Source organism: Pygocentrus nattereri, chromosome 13, assembly GCF_015220715.1.
Source record: "Pygocentrus nattereri isolate fPygNat1 chromosome 13, fPygNat1.pri, whole genome shotgun sequence".
NCBI classification, from domain to species: domain Eukaryota; kingdom Metazoa; phylum Chordata; class Actinopteri; order Characiformes; family Serrasalmidae; genus Pygocentrus; species Pygocentrus nattereri.
The window spans coordinates 14,379,710-14,401,270 of NC_051223.1; the positions used below are offsets into that span (position 1 = coordinate 14,379,710).

At 38.3% G+C, this 21,561-nt stretch overlaps 2 protein-coding genes across 6 annotated transcripts in view; one reads left to right on the top strand and one right to left on the bottom strand.

Annotated features, from left to right (window-relative positions):
* Nucleotides 1-9,392, top strand: part of arhgap17a (Rho GTPase activating protein 17a) — a 25,630-nt gene extending 16,238 nt beyond the window's left edge. Inside the window, exons 8-20 of one of the 2 annotated variants that reach the window (XM_017705524.2) lie at nucleotides 629-697; nucleotides 831-912; nucleotides 1,590-1,717; nucleotides 2,079-2,190; nucleotides 2,280-2,361; nucleotides 2,594-2,674; nucleotides 2,761-2,874; nucleotides 4,802-4,893; nucleotides 5,011-5,167; nucleotides 5,489-5,746; nucleotides 6,329-6,456; nucleotides 6,866-7,411; nucleotides 8,183-9,392. In XM_017705524.2, coding sequence (XP_017561013.1) covers nucleotides 629-697; nucleotides 831-912; nucleotides 1,590-1,717; nucleotides 2,079-2,190; nucleotides 2,280-2,361; nucleotides 2,594-2,674; nucleotides 2,761-2,874; nucleotides 4,802-4,893; nucleotides 5,011-5,167; nucleotides 5,489-5,746; nucleotides 6,329-6,456; nucleotides 6,866-7,411; nucleotides 8,183-8,289 — 1,956 coding nt within the window. In that variant the 3' untranslated portion in view covers nucleotides 8,290-9,392. The remainder of the gene's footprint in view (nucleotides 1-628; nucleotides 698-830; nucleotides 913-1,589; nucleotides 1,718-2,078; nucleotides 2,191-2,279; nucleotides 2,362-2,593; nucleotides 2,675-2,760; nucleotides 2,875-4,801; nucleotides 4,894-5,010; nucleotides 5,168-5,488; nucleotides 5,747-6,328; nucleotides 6,457-6,865; nucleotides 7,412-8,182) is intronic. The other variant, XM_017705525.2, reaches the window with a different exon arrangement.
* A 4,166-nt stretch (nucleotides 9,393-13,558) lies between these two features.
* Nucleotides 13,559-21,561, bottom strand: part of grid2ipb (glutamate receptor, ionotropic, delta 2 (Grid2) interacting protein, b) — a 47,020-nt gene continuing 39,017 nt past the window's right edge. For all 4 annotated transcript variants that reach the window (XM_017705529.2, XM_017705530.2, XM_017705528.2 and 1 more), the window contains 7 exons: nucleotides 19,422-19,618; nucleotides 19,152-19,307; nucleotides 18,970-19,056; nucleotides 18,740-18,869; nucleotides 18,442-18,560; nucleotides 17,516-17,680; nucleotides 13,559-14,844 (listed from right to left, as the gene is read on the bottom strand). In XM_017705529.2, coding sequence (XP_017561018.1) covers nucleotides 14,773-14,844; nucleotides 17,516-17,680; nucleotides 18,442-18,560; nucleotides 18,740-18,869; nucleotides 18,970-19,056; nucleotides 19,152-19,307; nucleotides 19,422-19,618 — 926 coding nt within the window. In that variant the 3' untranslated portion in view covers nucleotides 13,559-14,772. The remainder of the gene's footprint in view (nucleotides 14,845-17,515; nucleotides 17,681-18,441; nucleotides 18,561-18,739; nucleotides 18,870-18,969; nucleotides 19,057-19,151; nucleotides 19,308-19,421; nucleotides 19,619-21,561) is intronic.

A 21,561-nucleotide genomic window follows, 5' to 3' on the forward strand; every position in this document is an offset into this window, starting at 1 on the left:
AGGTTTATATATAGGTTTATATATATATATATATATATATATATATATATATATATATGACTGAAAGTATGCAATTATTGAGTTTATAAAATCAAGCACATGGCCATGTAATCTTCAAAAACAAACACTGGCAGGAGAGTAGGCACTGTGACACTGTCATAGGGTGCCACTTTTGCAAATCTTGTGCATCACTCTGCCAAACTGCCTATGGAAGCAATATCGGCACAAGAATTGTGCGTTGGGAACTTCATGAAATGGGATTTCATGGCCAAGCAGTTGCACATAAGCTCAGTATGTGCAATGCCAAGCGTTGGCTGGAGTAGTGTAAGCAAAATGCCACTGGACTCTGGAACAGTGGAAACATCTCACGTTTCATTATCTGGCACTCTGATGGATGAATCTGGGTTTGGTGGATGTCAGTATGTGTGTTATATTTATTTATATATATAAATGTGTATGTATGTGTATAATGTTAGTGGCACAGTTGAGTCACAAATCTGCATTTTCATTTTAAGTAGTAATAGTACTTCTGGTCTTGCTTAAATTGTGGTCTTCATGTTCAGTCAAAAGATTAAACAACCATTGCTTTCCTAAAGTTAATGTTCGGCTTTTGTCTGCCTTTGTTCAGGATCAACTTTCTGCTGACATGTACAATTTCTTTTCAAAAGAAGGAGATTATGCCTGCTACTATGTAATGGTAAGAACATTTTAGTGGTTTGTGTGCGTGTTTAATTCCCTTTAGCCTCAGACTCGGTGTCTCAGTTATTGTTTTTATTGCTTCCATTATTCAATTCACAATGGCCTCATATCCTTATCTACTCTGTTTTCAGTTATTAGAAGCCCAAGCAGATTACCATAGAAAATCTCTCTCTGTGTTGGAAAGTGTTCTGCCGACCATTCAGGCACAGCAAGGTGTGATATCTGCTGACCATGGTCAGGTTTTGTTTATTACATTATTGAAGTGTCTTCCAGTGACAACTGGCCCACAGTTGAGCATTTTGAGCAACTGTCAGCAAATGCAGTGCAACTGCTGAATAATTCTACACCCACTCCTGTTACACTGAACAAACAATAAGTTGATTTGCACAAATGTTGTGTTCTTGTTTTGGTAACAGTTTTCATATAAATCCACTCCCTGAGAGCTATAATTTGTTTTGATGAGTTGTTTTCCTGTGAGAATATGAGTACATGTGAGACAGACACACTCCATGTCTCAGCAATTGGACTATGAGTCACACTTCTCACATCTCATCCACCTGGTTCATCAACCCTGCTGTGAGCATCACCAAAAAAAAAGGGGGGGGGGTGTACATGCATTGCTTCAGGCTAGTATATTGCTTAAAAAACAAGTTACCTCCTGAATTTTAGCCAAGTACAAATATGAAAAGGAAAAGATTAAGCAGGACTATGCTGCAAATATAAGTGGGCTAAAGTTAGTGTGAAATCTCAAACCTGTCCTATGTATTCACTCTGTATAATATGCAAATATATATATTGCCTTTAGACTAAGACCTACGCTTTATTACTCCTGTTTTTTATTATTATTATTTCTTACATAATATTGTGTATTTAACTGTATTTTTGATCAGACTCATGGACGGAGAAGCCCGCATTTGGAACAGGCTTAGACGAGCACCTGAAGCGTAGTGGTAGAGAGATAGCACTTCCCATAGAGGCCTGTGTGATGATGTTGCTTGAGACTGGCATGAAGGAAGAGGTATGGCAAACCATGAAAAACTCCCATTGATTATGTGGAAGATGCATTCTGGCCAAGTATATATTTTAAACCAACAGATTCACTTTAAATATATATATATATATATATATATATATATATATATATATATATATATATATATATATATTATTTTTTTTTTTTTTTTTTTTTTTGCACAGCAGATAAATTTTAACTTGATTGAAATTCATACTTGCATTATTTAAGTATTATAATTCATTGAGACATTGCAACACTACTTTTTCTGGGATTTTTTTTTTTTCTTCAAACAAGCACACATACTGAAAATGTGAACTTGAAACCTGTCAGTGCTTACCTCTCAATAACTTTGGTTGCTTAACAGGGTCTTTTCCGAATAGCTGCTGGAGCCTCTAAACTGAAGAAGCTGAAGGCAGCGCTGGACTGCTCCACCTCTCAGCTTGAAGAGTTCTACTCTGACCCTCATGCTGTTGCTGGTATGGGAGCTGTACTCTCATCCTTTAACCTCTAATGCTGATATATATGTCATTTCAACAAAGTGATTTAATATTATTATTTTAATAAGGGGCTTTGAAGTCCTACCTAAGGGAATTACCTGAGCCTCTCATGACTTATCAGCTTTATGATGAGTGGATTCAGGCATCCAAGTAAGACATTTCATATATTTAAAAAAAGCTCTATATTAAAAATGCGTAATTAATTTAATATTTGATGTAAACATTATAATGCAAAATTATTTAATTATATGCATTTAATAAAAGCAATATTTTACAGTTTACTCTGTGTCAAAAAATGCAAGTGACACAAATGCAGTGAGATTGTCATTTTGGTGTTTTTTCCTCGTTTTCCACATGTTTTATTCATATGTTTCTTGTCTAGTGTGCCTGACCCAGACAAAAGGTTACAAGCTTTGTGGTTGGTTTGTGATCAATTACCAAAAAACAACAAGGCCAACTTCAGGTAAGTTTACTTAAAAAATTGAATGTATTGAAGTCTAAAGTTATCACTGATATACATTTTTCCAAAACTGCTGATTTTGTCAAAAGGTATCTTGTGAAGTTCCTCGCTAAGCTTGCTCAAGAAAGTGAGCTTAACAAGATGACCCCCAGCAACATTGCCATTGTCTTAGGACCAAATCTATTATGGGCCAAAACAGAGGGGTAAGAAATTATTATTCAATACCTTAAGCTCAGTGGCCCTTTTTCATCAAAGTTGCATATGGTCAAATCTGGCCATAAAATGGGCACACGTAAATTTCACTGACAGTTTTGTTATTCATCAATTTGAGCATATCTGTACAATGAAACTCATATCTGGGAGGAGTGTGTGTAAATTTAAACATTTAACAACCTGAAGAAATGCTGCATCTCATCAATGCTTGATTTTGTGATTAACTAACCAAAACTATTAGCTTCTATAATACCAATAAGAATAAAAATAGAAAACGATAATACTAATCATTTGTGCACATGGCAATGCAGGACAAAAGTGAATATTTTATGTGCACTTCGGTATAAACAAATGCTGCAACAATTCCATCCATCCATCCATCCATCATCTTCCGCTTCTCCGGGGTTCGGGTCGCGGGGGCAGCATCCTGAGCAATGAAGCCCAGACCTTCCTTTCCCCAGCCACTTCCACTAGCTCCCTGGGAGGGATTCCGAGGCGCTCCCAGGCCAGCTGGGCGATATAGTCACGCCAGCGTGTCCTGGGTCTTCCCCGGGGTCTCCTCCCCGGTGGACCTGCCTGTGACACCTCCCAAGGGAGGCGTCCAGGAGGCATCTTAACAAGATGCCCGAACCACCTCAACTGGCTCCTCTCGACGTGAAGAAGCAGCGGCTCTACTCCGAGGCCCTCCCGGATGACCGAACTTCTCACCCTATCTCTAAGGGAGAGTCCAGCCACCCTGCGGAGGAAACTCATTTCAGCCGCTTGTATTCGCGATCTCGTTCTTTCGGTCATTACCCAAAGCTCATGACCATAGGTGAGGGTGGGAATGTAGATCGACCAGTAAATCGAGAGCCTTGCCTTATGGCTCAGCTCTTTCTTTACCACAACAGACCGGTAAAGAGCCTGCATCACTGCTGACCCAGAACCAATCCGCCTGTCAATCTCCCGCTCCCTTGTACCATCACTCGTGAACAAGACCCCGAGATACTGGAACTCCTCCACTTGAGGCAAGAGCTCATCCCCGACCCAGAGAGGGCTCTCCACCCTTTCCCGCGTGAGAACCATGGCCTCGGATTTGGAGGTACTGATCCTCATCCCAGCCATTGCAACAATTCCATTTTGCATTTAAAGATGTTTTAGAATGTGCTTTTGTTTTATACTGCTAACACTGCCTAAAAATACAAAACAGAGCAAGTGCTTAAGCATCTCATACACTGCAATAAAACAGCATTTAAATGTTACTTTAAGAAAATAATTACACTACACAATCACTTCCCTCTCTTGTCTTAAAAAAAAAAACTTGAGACATTTTGTTTTACACAATATATTCTCTCCAGTCGTGACAATATTACCACTGAAGTTTGGTCAGTAGAGGGTGCAGTACACTCACTGCTCAACTTGAAACACCTATGAGCACAGACAGTGGCATATGATCCACCAAATGCTGTTGTTTTACTTGCTCCCTGCTGAAACATCTGTATTGATTGGGACATGTGTTAAACTCTAGTCCTCGTGGGCAAAATGCTGTAGACTTCAGCACATTCAGACTTCAGCCTGATTAAACACACCTGATTTCATTAACTGAAATCATAGTGTTGGATGAAGTTAAACGGTAGTCCCCACAGTGCTTTGGCCCAGTTGACATGCCTGAATTAGGGTGGGCTTCATGTAAATTATATGTAGTTGGGGTATTAGAAGGCTGGTGCTTGATTTCATGCACTGAAACTAATCTTTCAGATTTCATCTTTTAAGTTTAAAATTTGGTGTGAAAGTTTTATGAATGGGACGCAGAGTAGTTTAAACCTCATTGAATGCAGTCAAATCTGCACTCCTTTACCCAACTTTGATGAAAAAGGGCCAGTGTGAATGTAATAGACACTGTAGGCATTGTCTAAGGTGCTGTGCCTTTAACCACAGGAGTCTAGCAGAGATGGCTGCTGCTACTTCTGTCCATGTGGTTACTATCATTGAACCAATCATTCAACATGCAGACTGGTTTTTCCCTGAAGGTATGAACCATAATGTAGAATCCTTCTTTGCAAAAAAAAAAAAAAAAAAAAAAAGTCCCAGAATATTTTTTTGTGTGCACAAAGAATATGGTGTATATTTGTTTTATGTCTATTCAGATGTGGAGTTCAATGTGTCTGGTGCATTTTCAATGCCTGCACCAATGATAAACCATGTCAACCACCTGACTGTACCTGACCATGACTCGGGCACAACAGAAAGGAAGAGGCCTAACAGTATGGTGGGACCAGATGGTGATATGCCTAAACGAGACAGGTACACTTCCTGATGTAATGCCACCAGAATGCAAATTAATAATCCAAATCAGTTTTTCATGCTTCATAGCATAGCATAATTCTAACTCCATTAATCAAAACTAATAACAGACTGCTGACACAAGTTACTTCCTTTTTAATTTCTTGGGAATTATTTGAAGAATAGCTCTTCTGGTAGTTTCTACATTGCTGTTGTAACTGGGGTGTTGAGGGTTCTCCTGAGTACATATGGTGTAGCATATTCTTTTCTCTATCCTGCTGGTGGCGGTCTCTTGTTACATCTTGGCACTGGTGGTGTCTTTACTGTCTCTTCTCTCTTTAGCTCCTCTAACAAATTAATGGACCACAATCCACGTAGAGGCAGTACGCTAACTAGAAAGCAACATGCTTCACCTGCCTTTCAGCCCCCTCTGCCCCCGGTGGAGGCTGCAGGTACTGCAGGAGGCCAGCCTGTTGCTGAGCTCCTGCTGCAGCAGCCTACATCGGCGGGCACAGAAGCTTGTCAGCCTAGCTTGGCGCTGGGGATGGCTGCCTTAGTAGCAGCACAGCAGCTTCTAGCCCAACACACTGAGGAACTCAGGTAAGAGCTGAGTATAGTGCTGCTTTGTAGGTTCTGCAGAATGCACATTAATCATTGCTGTGTGGAGTACGAGATGCTAGTCTTTCTTTTTTTTTTACATGGACTGTACATTCTGTTCTCTGGTAAATGAACAGAAATGGGGGAAGATTGCAATTCAGCCTACATCTTTTGCTAGAGACTTAGTACAGCAGTGCCTATTGTGAGTGAACAAGTTTCATGTGGACCACTGAACACCCCTTCAACTAATAAGAAAAATTCTACATGAGTCATTCTTGAAAACCTGGAAGATTTCAAGGCTAATTTAATGATACTAGGGAAAAAGTTAAGTTCCTAACTGTCACACTATTTTTCTCTATCACTACTTGATAATGGTTTTGTAATTTTTATGTTCTTGGACACAATACAGTAGAACATGTTATGTAATGTTTTATCAAAGTACACTACTACTTACTACGCTAGGTGATAGTTATTTTAATTATCCACATACTATTCACAGCAAGAAGTTGATCATTTTATTGTCACTGCATGTAATAATTTTATTAAATAGGTTTTTTTGCAACAATAGATTTTCTTTTTTGGCAGCTCAAAGTCACGTGACTCAGCATCCACACCTCCAGCTCAGAGAAATGGTAGTGGAGGTTCAGCACAGCTGAGTGTGGTGCCCCCAGTGGCAGGATCATCAGGGCTCAGTCCTCACACAGCACGGAGAGGTGAAAAAAAAATTAAATAAAAAAACAAAACAATTCTCTTATTGGAATCTTGCAGTGTTTTTAAATCTAATCTCATTCTGCTACATCTGTAGTGTACAGTCACTTACTACAGACAAAAATATAAGCTTATTTCTCTGTAGAAAACCACTAAGAAACTTCTAAAATGGCTATTTACAAATAAATGTTTATAGCTAAATGTTTTGCATGAACATGTACTGATGGAATTTGGCAAGCGCCAGTGTGTTTCAAGTAATGCTGGTTATAAAAATCATAATTGAATGTTTTGCCCAAATTGTTTAGCCCTACTGGTGTGGCAGATGATCATGTTGGAAAACATTGGAGTATTGTTTTTATGAATGCTGAAAAAGCAACGTTAAAGTGAAATCTTTCCAAAATTTGCTTCTAATAGGCACAAAGAAGCCAGCTCCTGCTCCACCTAAACCAACCAACCCACCTTCAGGGCAGCTGAGTGGTCAGTCAGCTCCGCATGCCTCGTCTGGGACCCCTCAGTCCCTTTCTCCATCTCCTAGACCTCTTTCTAGTTCCTCTCCAAACAGTCTGAGCCCTACTCAGTTAGCAGTTCAGCTCACCACAACGCCTCGGCGCCACTCAAGCAACCAGCCTCCCATCCAGGCACCCAATCATCCACCCCCGGAGCCCCCTACCCAGGTTACACCACCTCTCCAGCCCAAAGCTCTTGGGCAGACAGCAGGAGAGCCAACAGAAGATCCCTCACCACCCAGCACTCCTACTCCTCCACATACACCTCCACCAATGGTCATTTCTCCTGACAACACCAGTACCAACGCTCCTTCCCAATTTCAGTCTGGTTCTCTGCCACGGTCTCGGCCTGTGCCCAAGCCACGCAACAGACCCACTGTCCCCCCTCCACCACAGCCTCATAGCGGAGGGATTGATACCAACGGCATCTGCAGCACTGCTTACAAAATGATCGGTGAGACACCTTCTATTGCAAATTGTCTGTCTGAGTTATTTTTAAAGTTTTGTGAGTTAACTTTTTTTGCAAATACTTTGCATTATGCAAACTGAGAGGATGGTTTTTCGTTCTGCTTAAAACTGAGTTTTTTGATACTGCTTGTCTTTTCCTGTGACTGTACAGTATAAATAATTTGTAAACTCCATGCTTCCTGTTTTAGCAAACACTCTCTCGCCACCTGGGAGGTATTTTAACAAAATTAGACTGATGATTTACAGCAAAAGTCAGGACTGTCAAATGGGTCAGTGAAATGTGTTGTCAACTGCTAACTTTAAGGATTTAAGTGGTTTCTGTTAACATTATCCATTATAATTAATTACCCTTGTAATTGATCTTAAGCTACTTTAGCAGAAATTTACCCAAGAAATGCTTTTATGTACTTAACATATAATATTTATTTATTTATTTATATAGTTCCCCAGACAATATATTGCAAAAAATTGTGCCTCCTCCTTTTTTTCTGACACTGAAAAATAACTTGCACTTAATGGCTGTTTCGGCTGGAAATTAAATAAACGAAAGGGTGGTCTGACTCTTGGATAGTACTGTCTTTTCTGAATTTTGACCCTTCCTTCTGGATCATTATACATCAATGTTTTGGCGACACATTTTTTTTCTAGCCTAAGCAAGTCTGTCAAGGCTGCTAATGTCATCTTTTCTTTGTTCTATTTCTAGTACTGCAGCATTAACTAAAGCCTAGGCAGACACTAACATATTACATTTGTACAGATGCAGGGATGCCATTCAAAGGGCTGGGTCGAGACCTTGCCACAGAGCACCAGCCAGTCACCCAGCTAAAGGATGCTGACCTGGACTCAGAGAGCACCATCCTGTAAGGAAACCCAAAATGTATCTAAAACGCTGCTGTTCTCACCAACTTACCAAAGTGCTCAACAGCTTTGCTCGTTTTCCAAAATATCTGAACATGGCACAGAAGGATCAGTGGTATGAAATTGTGACATGTCTGTAATGTTTAATGCTCTGTCCTTTCCAAGTGTAATTCAATGAAAGGAATGAAAAGTAATTTATGTGATTGGGTGAATTTTGTGTTTTAGGTGAAAAAGTTATTGGATTGAGGTACTTGGTGGGTCTTACGTGGCCTTAATTAAAAAAAAAAAGAAAAGTGCAAAGTAGAAACCTTATACTGTGGCTTTAAGTGTAGCCTGTGACTGCTGGTTTCCAGTCAGCTAATATACTCCTACTTTTGTCTATGTAAACTGTCCTACATCTCATTATATCTTTTGCCATCCACAAATTTCCTGGGGCTTAAATAAATACTTAAATTGTTCATTTTTTTCCTATGAAACAAGCCTTATAATGCCTAGTGTTATTAGTAGAAATACATGCAATACAGTAGGAGGTGTACACATGCCACAGAGTTAGTATTCTGCCTTCGACTGCTCATGTTTTTCCTTGTGCTGGGGCATTAACACAGTCAGTCCTTGATGATAATTTATTTCACAATATTCACTTATGTGTAACTCAGCCTTCTGTGTACAAAATCCTGAATTGTTTAAAAGCCTATACAATGTCCTATTGTTTATCATCTAGTTAAACTGACAAACAACAAACTGATAAGGAGCTGGACAATGTGTGACTTGTTGGTCAAATGTTCTGCAAATTTTCTGTGCTTTACTGGATATTCTACTGTCCCCAGAAGAAAACACCTGAATATGGTACCAAGTGACACAAAAATGTGCCACTTGTGCCACCCTTAAATTCATGACACTAAGGACAATCTTTACAGCTTGTATGTTCACTGGCCTTGCCTTTACCTTGCTGCCTTACCTTTTGGAAAAAGAACTGACACACTAAACGTTTAAGGTGCATTTCAAGTTGAGAAACTGTACAACAACAAAACTTTTGAACTTATTTAGAAAAATAAAATGCTTGGTATAACTGCTTTAAGATGAATTAATAAAACAGTGACAACTCTCTTCATGGTTTTTAATTATCTGCTTTACTGACATTTTGAGTCTTGAGTCCTGCCTCCTTTTACTCCGTTCTTGATGGATTCTAATGTCATTCATTGTTTTTGTACTCCACCAGTAGAGCAGACAATACATCAGCCACACAATTTCTAATAACACAAACATTTTACTTTTGAGAGAAAATAACATCTAAATCCTTTACCCCATATAATTCTGCCCCGAGTCCATGAGGATGTTGACTGGATGTGTAGGCTTGAAGGAAGGTAGTGAGAAAGTGCACCACTTGGCTCTGGCAGAGGTTTATGAAAGGTTTCATTTTCCAGCAGAAGTGTCTGCTTCTGTTTGTCTTGCCCTTCACGGTTAACCTGTGATTTAATGTTCAAGATTACACTGCAGAGATTCTATTTATATATACCTGTGGTGAAATTGAATGTTTTCTTGATTTTCTTTGTGGAAATAAGTTAATGCACCACAGGGAACAAACGTCATTTTTCTGTGAATTTTAGTGCACAATTTCTATTTTTCTAATAATTAGTCTTTATATTTCTATTCTATTTAGTTTCACCAAATAAACATAAATGTGCCGTAATGTTTGCACAGACCACGCTGTCACATTTTTTTATTCCAATATGTAAAATGCAGCAAATATGCAGTAATTGTGCATTAAAACACATGCGTCTAGCCACTGTTTAAAACATTTCAACTTTTAAACTGATTGAGGTGGATTGAGGCTTCTTAACCAGTAAGAAACCATCTGTATTCTGGAGTCCCTCAATAAAGAACTTTACAAAACAGATGGAAGATAAAGCCATAACATCAGTCAGCATCCTTTCAGTATTTACGCTGGTTTACATGCATAATAATTACATGCATAATTCTCTTTAGATGCATGCAGAAAACACGTTTGCACTGCTCCAGAGTCCAATGGCAGCCTGCTTTGCACCACTCCATGCAACATTTGACAAGTTGTAGGGTTGTACGCAGCTGCTCGGCCATGTAAACTCAAGCCATGAAGCTTCCGAATAACAGTTTTTGTGCTGATGTTGCTCCCTTCTGCAACTGAGGGTAGATGATTTTTGTGTGTTAAGCACTTCAGCACTGGGCAGTGCTGTTCTATGAGTTTGTGTTGCCTACAAAGCTGTGGCTGAGTTACTGTTTCTTTTAGACTGTAACACTTCATAATAATAGTACTTACAGTTGACCAGGGCAGTTCTAAAGGGGCAGAAGTTTGATGAATTGGCTTATTGGAATGGTGGCATCCAGTGACAGCGCCACATTGAAAGTCACTAAGCTCTTAAGTACAACTCACCAATGTAGTGTCACTCAGATGTGTTTGCTTGTGTCCTGTGATAAATAAAGCTTTAGTGAATATACTGCTGACAATTTAATCTCTTACTCAGAACCTTATTCCACACCACCTAGCCTAAATCTTTCATGATCCGTGTGAGTATTTCAGCTGATGACTGTAAGGAGAAATGGGTAAAGTTACACTCCTCACTCTCATAACTAACTAACGTGCATTGTCGATTTTTTTTTTTTATTTTTTTTTTTTTAGTTTCATTGTAGTTACCAAATTCATAATAGTACTGACTAATGTGTCTTAAAATGAATAATTGAATAAGCCTGCAGCGTTTAAGGGGTTAAGAACGACACCCAGTGGGAAGCATAACTACAATAAATGAATGCACATTCATCAGGAGTGCTAGACCACCATCTTTCACTAAAAGCATATTTCTTAATACACGGATCCCAGTAATGAGCATAACAATAGCAAGATAACCTGAAATGACCCGTTTTTGAGTTACTAAGCCAGCTGCACCTGCTTTCCACACACAAAAAAAACAGCCTGTGAATAAGTTTTCTTTGGAACAAATTGCAGTTTGCTACTGTCCCCTAAAGCTCGCTCATAATGAACTAATGTCTGTAGCACTTCACTTAGGTAGCCTAGGGTGACCACACCGGTGATCATGCAGAGAGGAGAATTACCACCCTGTAATGTCTTCTGGGTTTCTCAAACATTAGAGGGCGCTCCTGAGCCAGTCTAAAATGCATGAGTTATAATATGGAGCATTTGAGCATGATCATAGTTTAAATGCTAGAATATTCTAAGACACATTAAATGAGAACACATTCCTGAACAGAATTTTTTATTAAATATTAAAGTTAAATATTTGTAATTGCTCTTGAACTCAATTTCTAAGCGTTTAAACAGCATTTTGTTTATGACCATGTCTGTGAGCACGAACAGCCAATGAGCTGCTTCGCTCGCCAATCAGCACTCAGTAGTAGTAATGCCAGCATTCAAAACTGCTCAAAACCCCTTTGCTGTAGAAAGAGGTAACATACAGGTGAGTTTTCCTGAGTAAAAAACAGATGACGTTTTTAAACCACAAAACTGTTTGCACATTTGTGCTCGAGTATGTGTAGATCCTCTTCTTATCAGAGAAACAAATCCCAAATTTGTAGTGAATGTCAGAATCTTCGTGAATACTGCATATGTGAGTTTTAAGAAGAGATTGATTCATGAAGAACATTTGGTGAATGAAGCCCATTGTGTGTGCTGTTGTATTGTTGTTGACGTTTCTCTTTAGGTCCCATCTTCTCATGTGCCACCATTTGGTCGGTCATGTACACACCCTTGGTGCAAACACTGGTCAAAACACATCTTACATTCACATGTTGGCCTTCAGTGTCACAGCAGCAACTAAGGGAATAGAACTGCTTGTCGACAGTAGCACTTACTGTATCACAGGGCCTAAACAGCTTGAAAATGTCCAACCGCACATCAGAAGAACTGAAAACATACACTACATAAAATACACTGTGTATTATTTTTGATTATGGAGTTCAGGTGTTTCAACCACACTCATTGCTAGCGAGTGGAAAAAATTAAACAGTCCTGCAGTCTCGATTACAGACACTGGCAGTAGAATGGGTAACCAACACTAACTCACAAAGTGGGGCTGCCGAGTGCTGAAGCGCACAGTACCTAGCCTCTGTTGAATCATTCACTGAAGACGCAACATCAGCAAAAGAAATGCACATCAGGAGCTTCACAAAATGGGTTTCCAGGGGTGAGCAGCTACACAAAAGCCTAAGGGCAAAAATTCCCACAGACACACTACAAAATCTTGTAGAAAGCCTTCCAGAATAGTGGAAGCTGTTATAGCTATAAAGGGGGGGACCAAGTCCATATGGCCTATGGATTTAGAATGGGATGTTATGAAAGCTCCTGTGGTGATAATGTGTAGGTGTCCCAATACTTTTGTCCATATAGTGTATGTATTCACGTTTCCTAGTAGAGCCAAAGGTTGTTACAAGCCTTGTATTCAGCTCATTGTTAGCCTACTGGCTAATTACCGTGTGAGATGAAACAAGACACAAATTCTGTTAGTATGTTCATCTCAGTTAGAGATGGACAAGCTGCTGTGTCTTTCAGTCTGATACCCTAAGGTATTCCATGCATAAATCTTGAGTACATTAATGTTCATACATTAAATATTGTAATGATTGCATTAACCTTAAATAAGCTGTCCATAGCCTGTATGGGTATTCACTGAGGCAGTCATGGGCTGGAGGTTAGGGAACCAGCCTTGTGACTGGAAGGTTGTCGGTTTGATCCCCTCGGCTGACAGTACGTGACCCTCCGTGACCCTCCTTGAACAAGTACCTAACTGCCCCCTGGGTGCCGTCGATAGGACTGACCACTGCCCTGGGCAAGTGTTCTCACTACCCCCTAGTGTGTGTATGTTCACTAGTGTGCATGTATGTGGGTGTTTCACTGCATGGATGGGTTAAATGCGGAGGTCTAATACCTCTGTGTGCAAACACAGTTGACTAATGGTTTTGAATTCATTTACCTATTACTGTATCAGTGAGCTCCTATAGAAATAAATGGTGTTAAATAAACTATGCTCTCTGGATAATGTCTGTATTAATGTTCCTATTTTACACAGTGCATTTGCTAACATTTTCACTGTTTTCAGCATTAAATGTGCATTTTGATTTCATCAAAACAAATACATTAATATTCCTGGTTAATGACAACAACCAATATTTTTATGCAAGGTTGATCTCTGAAATGCTTCAGGTGAACATTAATCTACCATTTTCCAGCCAGGGTACTGCAGGTCACTCCCAAGTTAACAAGTACACAAATGAATCAGACATTGACTTATGATTGTCAGTAGGTTAGTTTATTCAGGCAATATAAATTAAACAATTTAATAAAATGCAGCAATATATGGCCCATAGAAATCAAAGCCGAAATAGAACTGCACCAGAATACTCTGCTACTCACACAAATAATTTTTCCAACACAGCTAAATTAATATTAATGATGAAAGAAAACAAATGGATGTAGGCCTTCATTAAGAATCATAACATTACTACTCTGCTAATGGAAATAAACATAGTGCTACATGCAAGTTGAACTTTTTATCTCTTAGAATACTGTCACTGGCTTGCAAAAGGGTGGACCAACAAAAAACATGGTTGTTTTTGACACAAGGATAGGCAATAAGTAAAATCATGCATATGTATTTAATAAGTAGGCTACAGATAAACCGTTGTGAGCACAAAACATCAGGCCGAAGGAACTTTAATAACGCTATCTCAAACAATATTTCAAATGGAAAGTTGACGTTTAGTCAGCCAAGCTGCATAACAATTTTACCATGTAAACATGAAACAGACAGGATGTAAACACAGTGCCATTTCATAGAGACTACATTTGTACCTATGCGTTTTCATTCAACTTCAACTCGTCACAGCAAGAGAAATCAGAGATGACAATCAATTTCATAAAATGTACTGCAGCTCATGCACAGCTTTACCATGGATCAGCTCAACCACACACACATTGCCAACACTAGTGTGGCAGTCACACAGAAAAAGAGTGTTGTCTGGTGTTGGAAAACAATGTAATAACACCAAAATTGAGCAGAAATAGAACATCTCTTTGTAAAGTGTAGATAAAGTACATCAGACATCAGCGGATGATTGATGCCTGTCCACTGTTGTGGTCTGCCCGCATGAGATAGTACATTTTTTGGTCAGTAAAATAAATTACAGAACAGCCGGCCACGATACCATCAGCCTAAAGTGCTCACATTCTTGTTACATTCTCTTTTGCTGCTGGAAATCTGAAAACAAATATATTTACCGTTCAGAATGATTTATATTAGCTATATTCATATACTTCACATTTTGCTTAAACGGCTCTATAGAGTTGTATAAAATATAAATTCTTTATGTCCAAGGTAAACTTTTAATATATCTAGGTCATAAACTTAAACTAAGAACTTCTTTGCTTCCATTGTTGTCCTGTAGAGGTCTTGGCACATAGACGCTCTTGGTTCTGGAGAGCAGTATTTATAAGGCATGTTCTCACCAGGCTAAAGGTGAGGCGATGCGAGGGCTTTTCGGGTTTTCTGTAGCCTGGGTCTCATTCAGTGCTCTCTGCAAAACAGTTCATTCAAAGCGGTCATTCTACTTCGAAATGGTGTTGTTAGCTTATTATGGTGAATTAGGGCTGCATGATGTGGACAAAATACCACAATTACATCAGTGTTCAAAAGTTTGGAATCACTTTTGTTATTATATATATATATATATATATATATATATATATATATATATATATATATATATATAGATATAAAATTCCCTAAAAGGTGTTTTAGATATTTTAGATTTCAGTGTCCTCCACCTCTAATATTGGCACCTCTGCTAAACATGAGCAAAATGGCCTGTGAATTTTTTTTTTTTTACGGCTTCTCCTTTTGATCTTTCATTCCAAATATCTAAAAAATGTTACCATCATTTGTAGTACAATGATTGAAAAGAAAAAAAAGAAGTCTTATCTTGAATTAAATATTTTTCTCAAATCTACATGTGCCACAATTGTTGGCACTCCTATAAATTCTTACAAGGAAAATGTAAGTGATACATATTCCCTTTCATATTTTATGTTTTAAAATTCATCTGATCAGAACACTTAAATTGTCAACCATGACTTTCTGTTTCACTGGGGTATAAATATAGTAAATATAGGTGACACACAGGCCAAAGTTTAGTATACATCCATCACACTATGAAAAAGACGAGAGAAAACAGCACTCATGTGTGACAAAAGCTTGCTGAACAGCACAAATCTGGAAATGGCTACAACAAAGATGAAAATGCCCATTTCCACTATCAGGGCAAAAATGAAGTTTAAAGCAATTGGAGATGTTAGGAATCTGCCAGGAAGAGAATGTATGTCTATGCTGACCCCACACACAGTAAGGAGGATAGTGCGACCAAAATAGAGGTTTTTGGCTACAAACACAAGAAGTGGATTTGCCATAGATGCAAAGGCAGCCGTGCAGAAAATATCTCATCCCTACTGTAAAGTATGGTGGCAGATCTGTGATGTTGTGGGGCTTTTTTTCTTCCGAAAGCCCTGGACAGTTTATTCAGAGACATCGTATCACAGACTCCATCAAGTACCAGCAAATATTAAATCAGAGACAAAGCTTAAACTGGGCCATGGCTGGATCTTTCAGCAAAATAATTATCCAAAGTAAACATTACAATCAACACAAAAATGGTTCACTGACCACAGAGTTAAAGTGTTTGCCATGGCTTGGCTGACTTAGAAAACCTGTGGGATGAGCTGAAGAAGAGAGTCCATGAGGAGCAATGTTAGCTTTGCAAAGAGAGGCTCCTCAAAGTATGAAATGAAGGGTGCCAATAATTGAGACAGATATGAGAAAAAAAAATAACTGATAAGATTTAGGGTTTTTCTTTCAATCATTGTACATGAAATAAATGCTAGATTTTTTTATATTTTGAATGAAAGATAGAAGCGATAAAAATGTTCTTTACAGCCAGTTTTCCTCATGTTCACCAGGGGTGCTAATATTTGTGGAGGGCACTGTTTTTTCAAGAATTCTGTGATCAAAAAGATATAAAATGATAAATAGGTATACTGTAATTATACACTCACTGGCCACTTTATTAGGTAGGTTTATTAGTAAAAGGTTGGACCCCCTTTTGCCTTCAGAACTGCCTTAATTCTTTCAACAAGGCGTTAGAAACATTCCTCAGAGATTTTGGTTGGTCATTTGAGTTACTGTTACCTTTCTATCGTCTCGAACCAGCCTGCCCATTTTCTTCTGACCTCTCACATCAACAAGGCATTTTTGTCCACACAACTTCCGCTCACTGGATATTTTCTCTTTTTCAGACCATTCTAAGTAAACCCTAGAGATGTCTGTGTGTGAAAATCCCAGTAGATCAGCAGTTTCTGAAATACTCAGACCAGCCCGTCTGGCACCAACAACCAGGCCACGTTCAAAGTCACTTAAATCACCTTTCTTCCCCATTCTGATGCTCGGTCTGCACTTCAGCAAGTTGTCTTGACCACCTCTACATGCCTAAATGCATTGAGTTGTGGCTGATTAGCTATTTGTGTTAACAAGCAATTAAACAGGTACCTAATAAAGTGGCCGGTGAGTGTATATTTGTATTTTTTTTGTCAACTTGTTTTTGATCTGAGCAAGATGAATTCTGGATATGGATTTTATGGTAAGTTATGCTGTCTTGCTTTATCAGTCATGTTAGAATCTTCTACAGCTCCATTCATCATTCATCAAATATCTTCAATTTTACTTGAAGTTTGCTACTAATTGTTTTAAAATTGTGGAGTTGCACAGGATTATCATATTATCATCACTTCATACACCTGTCTGAAACCTAACTGGTTTTATATAGATGAAAATCATTTTATAAACCATGATTCCAAACTTTTAAACAAGGTTTTGCTTTGATTACAATATGCTGCTACATACTGTGACATGTCATATGTCTTGTAATGTGTTTGCTGGATCATAAAAACACCCACAGAAAACCTAATTTTGAAGGTTTGAGGTTGTTCAGGATGCTCACAGCATCAGGACTTATTCAATATTATTATTATATATTGCAAACGTTTCTGAGATTTTAATGTGATAATACAGAGGTAACGATTAACAAACAATAACCTGTGCAGCCCTATGCTGCATAATGTTATTTCTTGTAGGAACATTTGTAGAGAAGATGTCACCGTTTCTCCTTTATTTGTACAAAAAATCATGCGTAGCCTCACCTCAAACTTGGAGATGAACTCTGCAAAGATGCCAAAGAAGGCTTCAGTGGTGGTGGCCTTGCTGTCCTCTCCAAAGTACAAGGCTACTTTGCCAAACTCGTCCATGGCTCTCTGCTGCAGAGAGTCCAGAGACTGCACAGCTGGATGGGAGTTTTCCAGGAAGCTCTGATGCAAAGGTCAAGACAGCCATACACATATTTTTCTGCCTGAAACAGGGGTCATTATACATTCATGTGCAAAAGTACCCCTGGTCACGTTTGTTGATTGTTTTAAAATTTAGAAATAAGTTAACAAATGTTCTGTTTATTTGCTGAATTTAACAAAAAACAAAATATGGCCTGTGAAAAGTTCAGACTTCTTTTTCATCTTTAATAGTGCTATCGTTATTTTGTTCACTGTTCTTCAAATCTGAATATCATTGATGCATTTTGATATTTTCAGCACAATCTGGATGGCCTATCATGTTTGACTGTATCAGTTCAAAGGCTTAAAGATGGGGAGCACCCATGGTTACGTGAAATGTTGATTTTAGTTAACACATCCTCTGTTTATTTGCTGAATTTAACATATTGGAACAAGAAAGTAAAAATAATTTGTCGGCTGGGCTGAAGTTATGGTTTTATTTTTTTCCAACATATTAATCACAGCAGATAAACAGAAACTGTGCAAAAATTGCAGAAAAATGCCATATTCAAGTGTTTTCTCTATAGAAGATGTGTTAACTTATTTAGCTTATGTGGTTTCTTGGCCAAAACAGCTAACAGTAATAGTAGTACCTATCTTAAAGCCTCAATTTTATCCATTCTTTTGTATATGCTTTCAATACTTGCTAGTTACATTAACCTCCTTAGCTGCTGTATAAGTTAAGTTCTTAGAATATCTATTTGCTCTTAAAATGTGAATGAACGTGTAGTAACAAAGGATACACTCATAACTGCTGCAAAGCGATCCTCTGCTGTGGCTGGAATCTTCAGACAGGCAGTCCTGATCTCCTTAATGGTGCAGTGGAGATCACTGAGGTCCGCTGTAATGGTTCTTTGATTGACTGTGTACAGAGAAAAACAATTAAGCTGAATATGACTCTACCAAGTCAGTGGGTTATTTAAATTCAGTGAACACATAAAACTTAGAACTAGCTATACACTGTCATTTAAAGAGATTCTGACACACCAGTGGTAATATCCATGGAGAAGATGATGACTAATATATTAGTAGCATATTTACCTTTGGCAGCAAGTGGCACTGTTATAAGGTCTGCTGCAAAGCTCAGAAGTTCAGGAAAGTGTTGGCATAATGACTTGGCTAAAATATGGAGGAAAGTTGACTTCCCATCAACTGTTTTTGTTGTACTGAGCTGTGGAAAGATGATGATTAATACTGAAAAGTAAGTGCAGGCATTTCACAATCATAATTATAAAGTACTTTGTCACAATATATATTCAGAGCTACTATACCTCAGTAAGAAAGTTGATTTTAAAGCCTGTAGTTTTATTTGTCTTGGGCTGACCATTATTGAGGTAATTTCCCATTGCTAGAACAAACTGAAACAAAATAAAATAATGATGGAAACATTTCTAGATGGTGTCTGGTCATGTTTAGCAATGTTTTGCAGTTTCAGCCTGTAAAAGTACTTTACCTCCAGGATCTTTGCCAGTTTCTTGCTATTTTTCAGCTCTAAGGAAGCTTTATAGATGCATTCATAGCCAGCTCGCATTTCTTCAGTTTTCTCCTGTAGGGTGGTCTTAAAAAATAGGCTCCGTAATCTGGTTTTATACTCAGGCACTAACAACATCTGGAACACACATATGAAAAGGTAAATGGCCATAACCAACTATAAGCATTTTAAATTTCATTGAAGTTCTCTTCTTTTAGAAACAGCTCCTGAAGACTGTCCTGTCTGCCGCACCTGAAGGACAAACTGGTCAGGTTCACTGAGCTTGGAAGGGTCCTGGTCATACTGTTGGAACTGTTTGACCTCCTCGTCATCAGGGGCATAAAGCAGCAGTTGTTTGATGTGTGATGGCTCCAGACGCTCTGTGGTCATGGTCATGAGGGCCTGCCGCAACTCTGCTGGGGACAGCTTCAGGTGGGCTATGAGGATAGCTGGGGAGAGCAGTCGGACAGAGTGAACACTCTTATGTCAGCTTACCCAGCACTGCAGTTGCAAAAAACTCCAAAACTTTTGACATGAGGAGAAAGTGGTTTTCCTCTTCTTTGTTAGTTTGATTCAGTTATTTTGAAACTTTATTCTTTTGCAATAGAGCTGATGTAGACATGTCCAGACTGGCTACTGTAGTTTTATATATATAAATAGCTAACAAAGAAATGGAAGCTTATACAGTCAGCTTCATAAATATTTAGATGTCAACAAAGTTATTTTAGCTGTCTACCACAGCATGTTGGAGTTAAAAATAAATAAACATTTAAAATGTGTTTAAATTGCAGACTTTAAGTTTTAATTTGATGGTATTTACATCCATATTGGGTTCACAGTGTAGGAATTACAACCATTTTCAAAAACACACCCCCCATTTTAATGGCTCAAAAGTAATTTTACAGTTGGTTGTCTGGCTGTTCTACTGCCAGATGTGTGTTATTCTCTTTTTATTTAACTTGCAAGAAAGTTCTGTTTTCCTTTCTAATGCTGATCTTTTTATATTTATATTTTAAATCCAACGATTTGTCCCTGCCACTGAAACAAGCCATCATCAGACTGAAAACAAAAACAAATCCTTTAGAAAGATGCATTAGGTGTGGCCAAATCAACTATTTTGTTGCATTCTTAAAAAGAAAGAATGCACTGGTGAGAGCAGAAACACTCAAAGACTTGGAAAACCTCAGAAAACTATGTAGTGAATGACAGAAGAATTCTTTCACTGGAGAAGAAAAATCTCTTTACAACAATTGGCCAGATCAAGAACACATTCCAGGAGGTACGTGTATCTCTGTCAAAGTCATCAATCAAGAGAACACTTCACCAGACTCAATACATAAGGTTTACTACAAGATGTAAGAACACAAAAACAGCAAGACCAGATTAGAGTTTGCCAAAAACATGTAAAAAGCCTGTACAGTTCTGGAATATCTTATGGACAGAAGAGACAAAAATCAATGTTTATCAGAATGATGGAAAGAGAACAATATAGAGAAGTGATCCAAAGCATACCGCCTCATCAGTCTAGCATGGTGGAGGTAGCATTATGGTGTGGGCATATATGGTGCCCATAAAACTGGTTTCCTTGTACTTATTGATGTTGTGACTGTTGACAAAAGCAGCACAATGAATTCTAAAGTGTATAGGGTTAAATTATCTACTCAGATTCAGCCAAATGCTTTAGTCTTTGGACAGTGCTTTACAGTACAGGGGACCTGTAGCATACTGCAAAAGAAACCCAACCTTTTTTTAAGGCAAAGAAGTAGAATGTTCTTCAATGGCCAGGTAAACTGCCCAACCTCAATTTAACTGAGTATGCATTTCACTTACTGGACAGCTGCACAAAAGCCTGGCAGAGCATTAGACACTCAAAGTCTGGTGATGTCTATAGGCTCAAGACTTCAGGCAGTCATTAACTGCATAGGATTTGCAACCAAGTGTTAAAAAATCCAAATTTAATTTGTGATTGTGTCTGTCCAATTACTTTCAGCCTCTAAAAATTGGGAGGGGGGTATGTGTGAAAATGTTTTTCAGATCATTTAGATGTAAATAGCCTGAAATTGAGTCTATATTTTGAAAGTCTACATCTAAAGCTCTTGTTCATTATTTTATTTGGACTTTCAATATGCTGTGGGAGAAAACTAAAATAACAATAACTTCATCAACGTCTAAATATTTCTGGATACCCACTCATTAGTGTTGAGCAAACTACGTGCTTAAATTATCAAATATATCTCTCACACTTTGTCAAGGTCTTAACAATCTCAAATATTCTTGTTTATGTAGTTTCTGTCACTGTATGATATACTGTTATCCATAAGAACAGGAAAAATTACATTGCAAAGTTAATATAGTAACAGTACTTTTGTCAATTTTATGTATAACAGCTTAT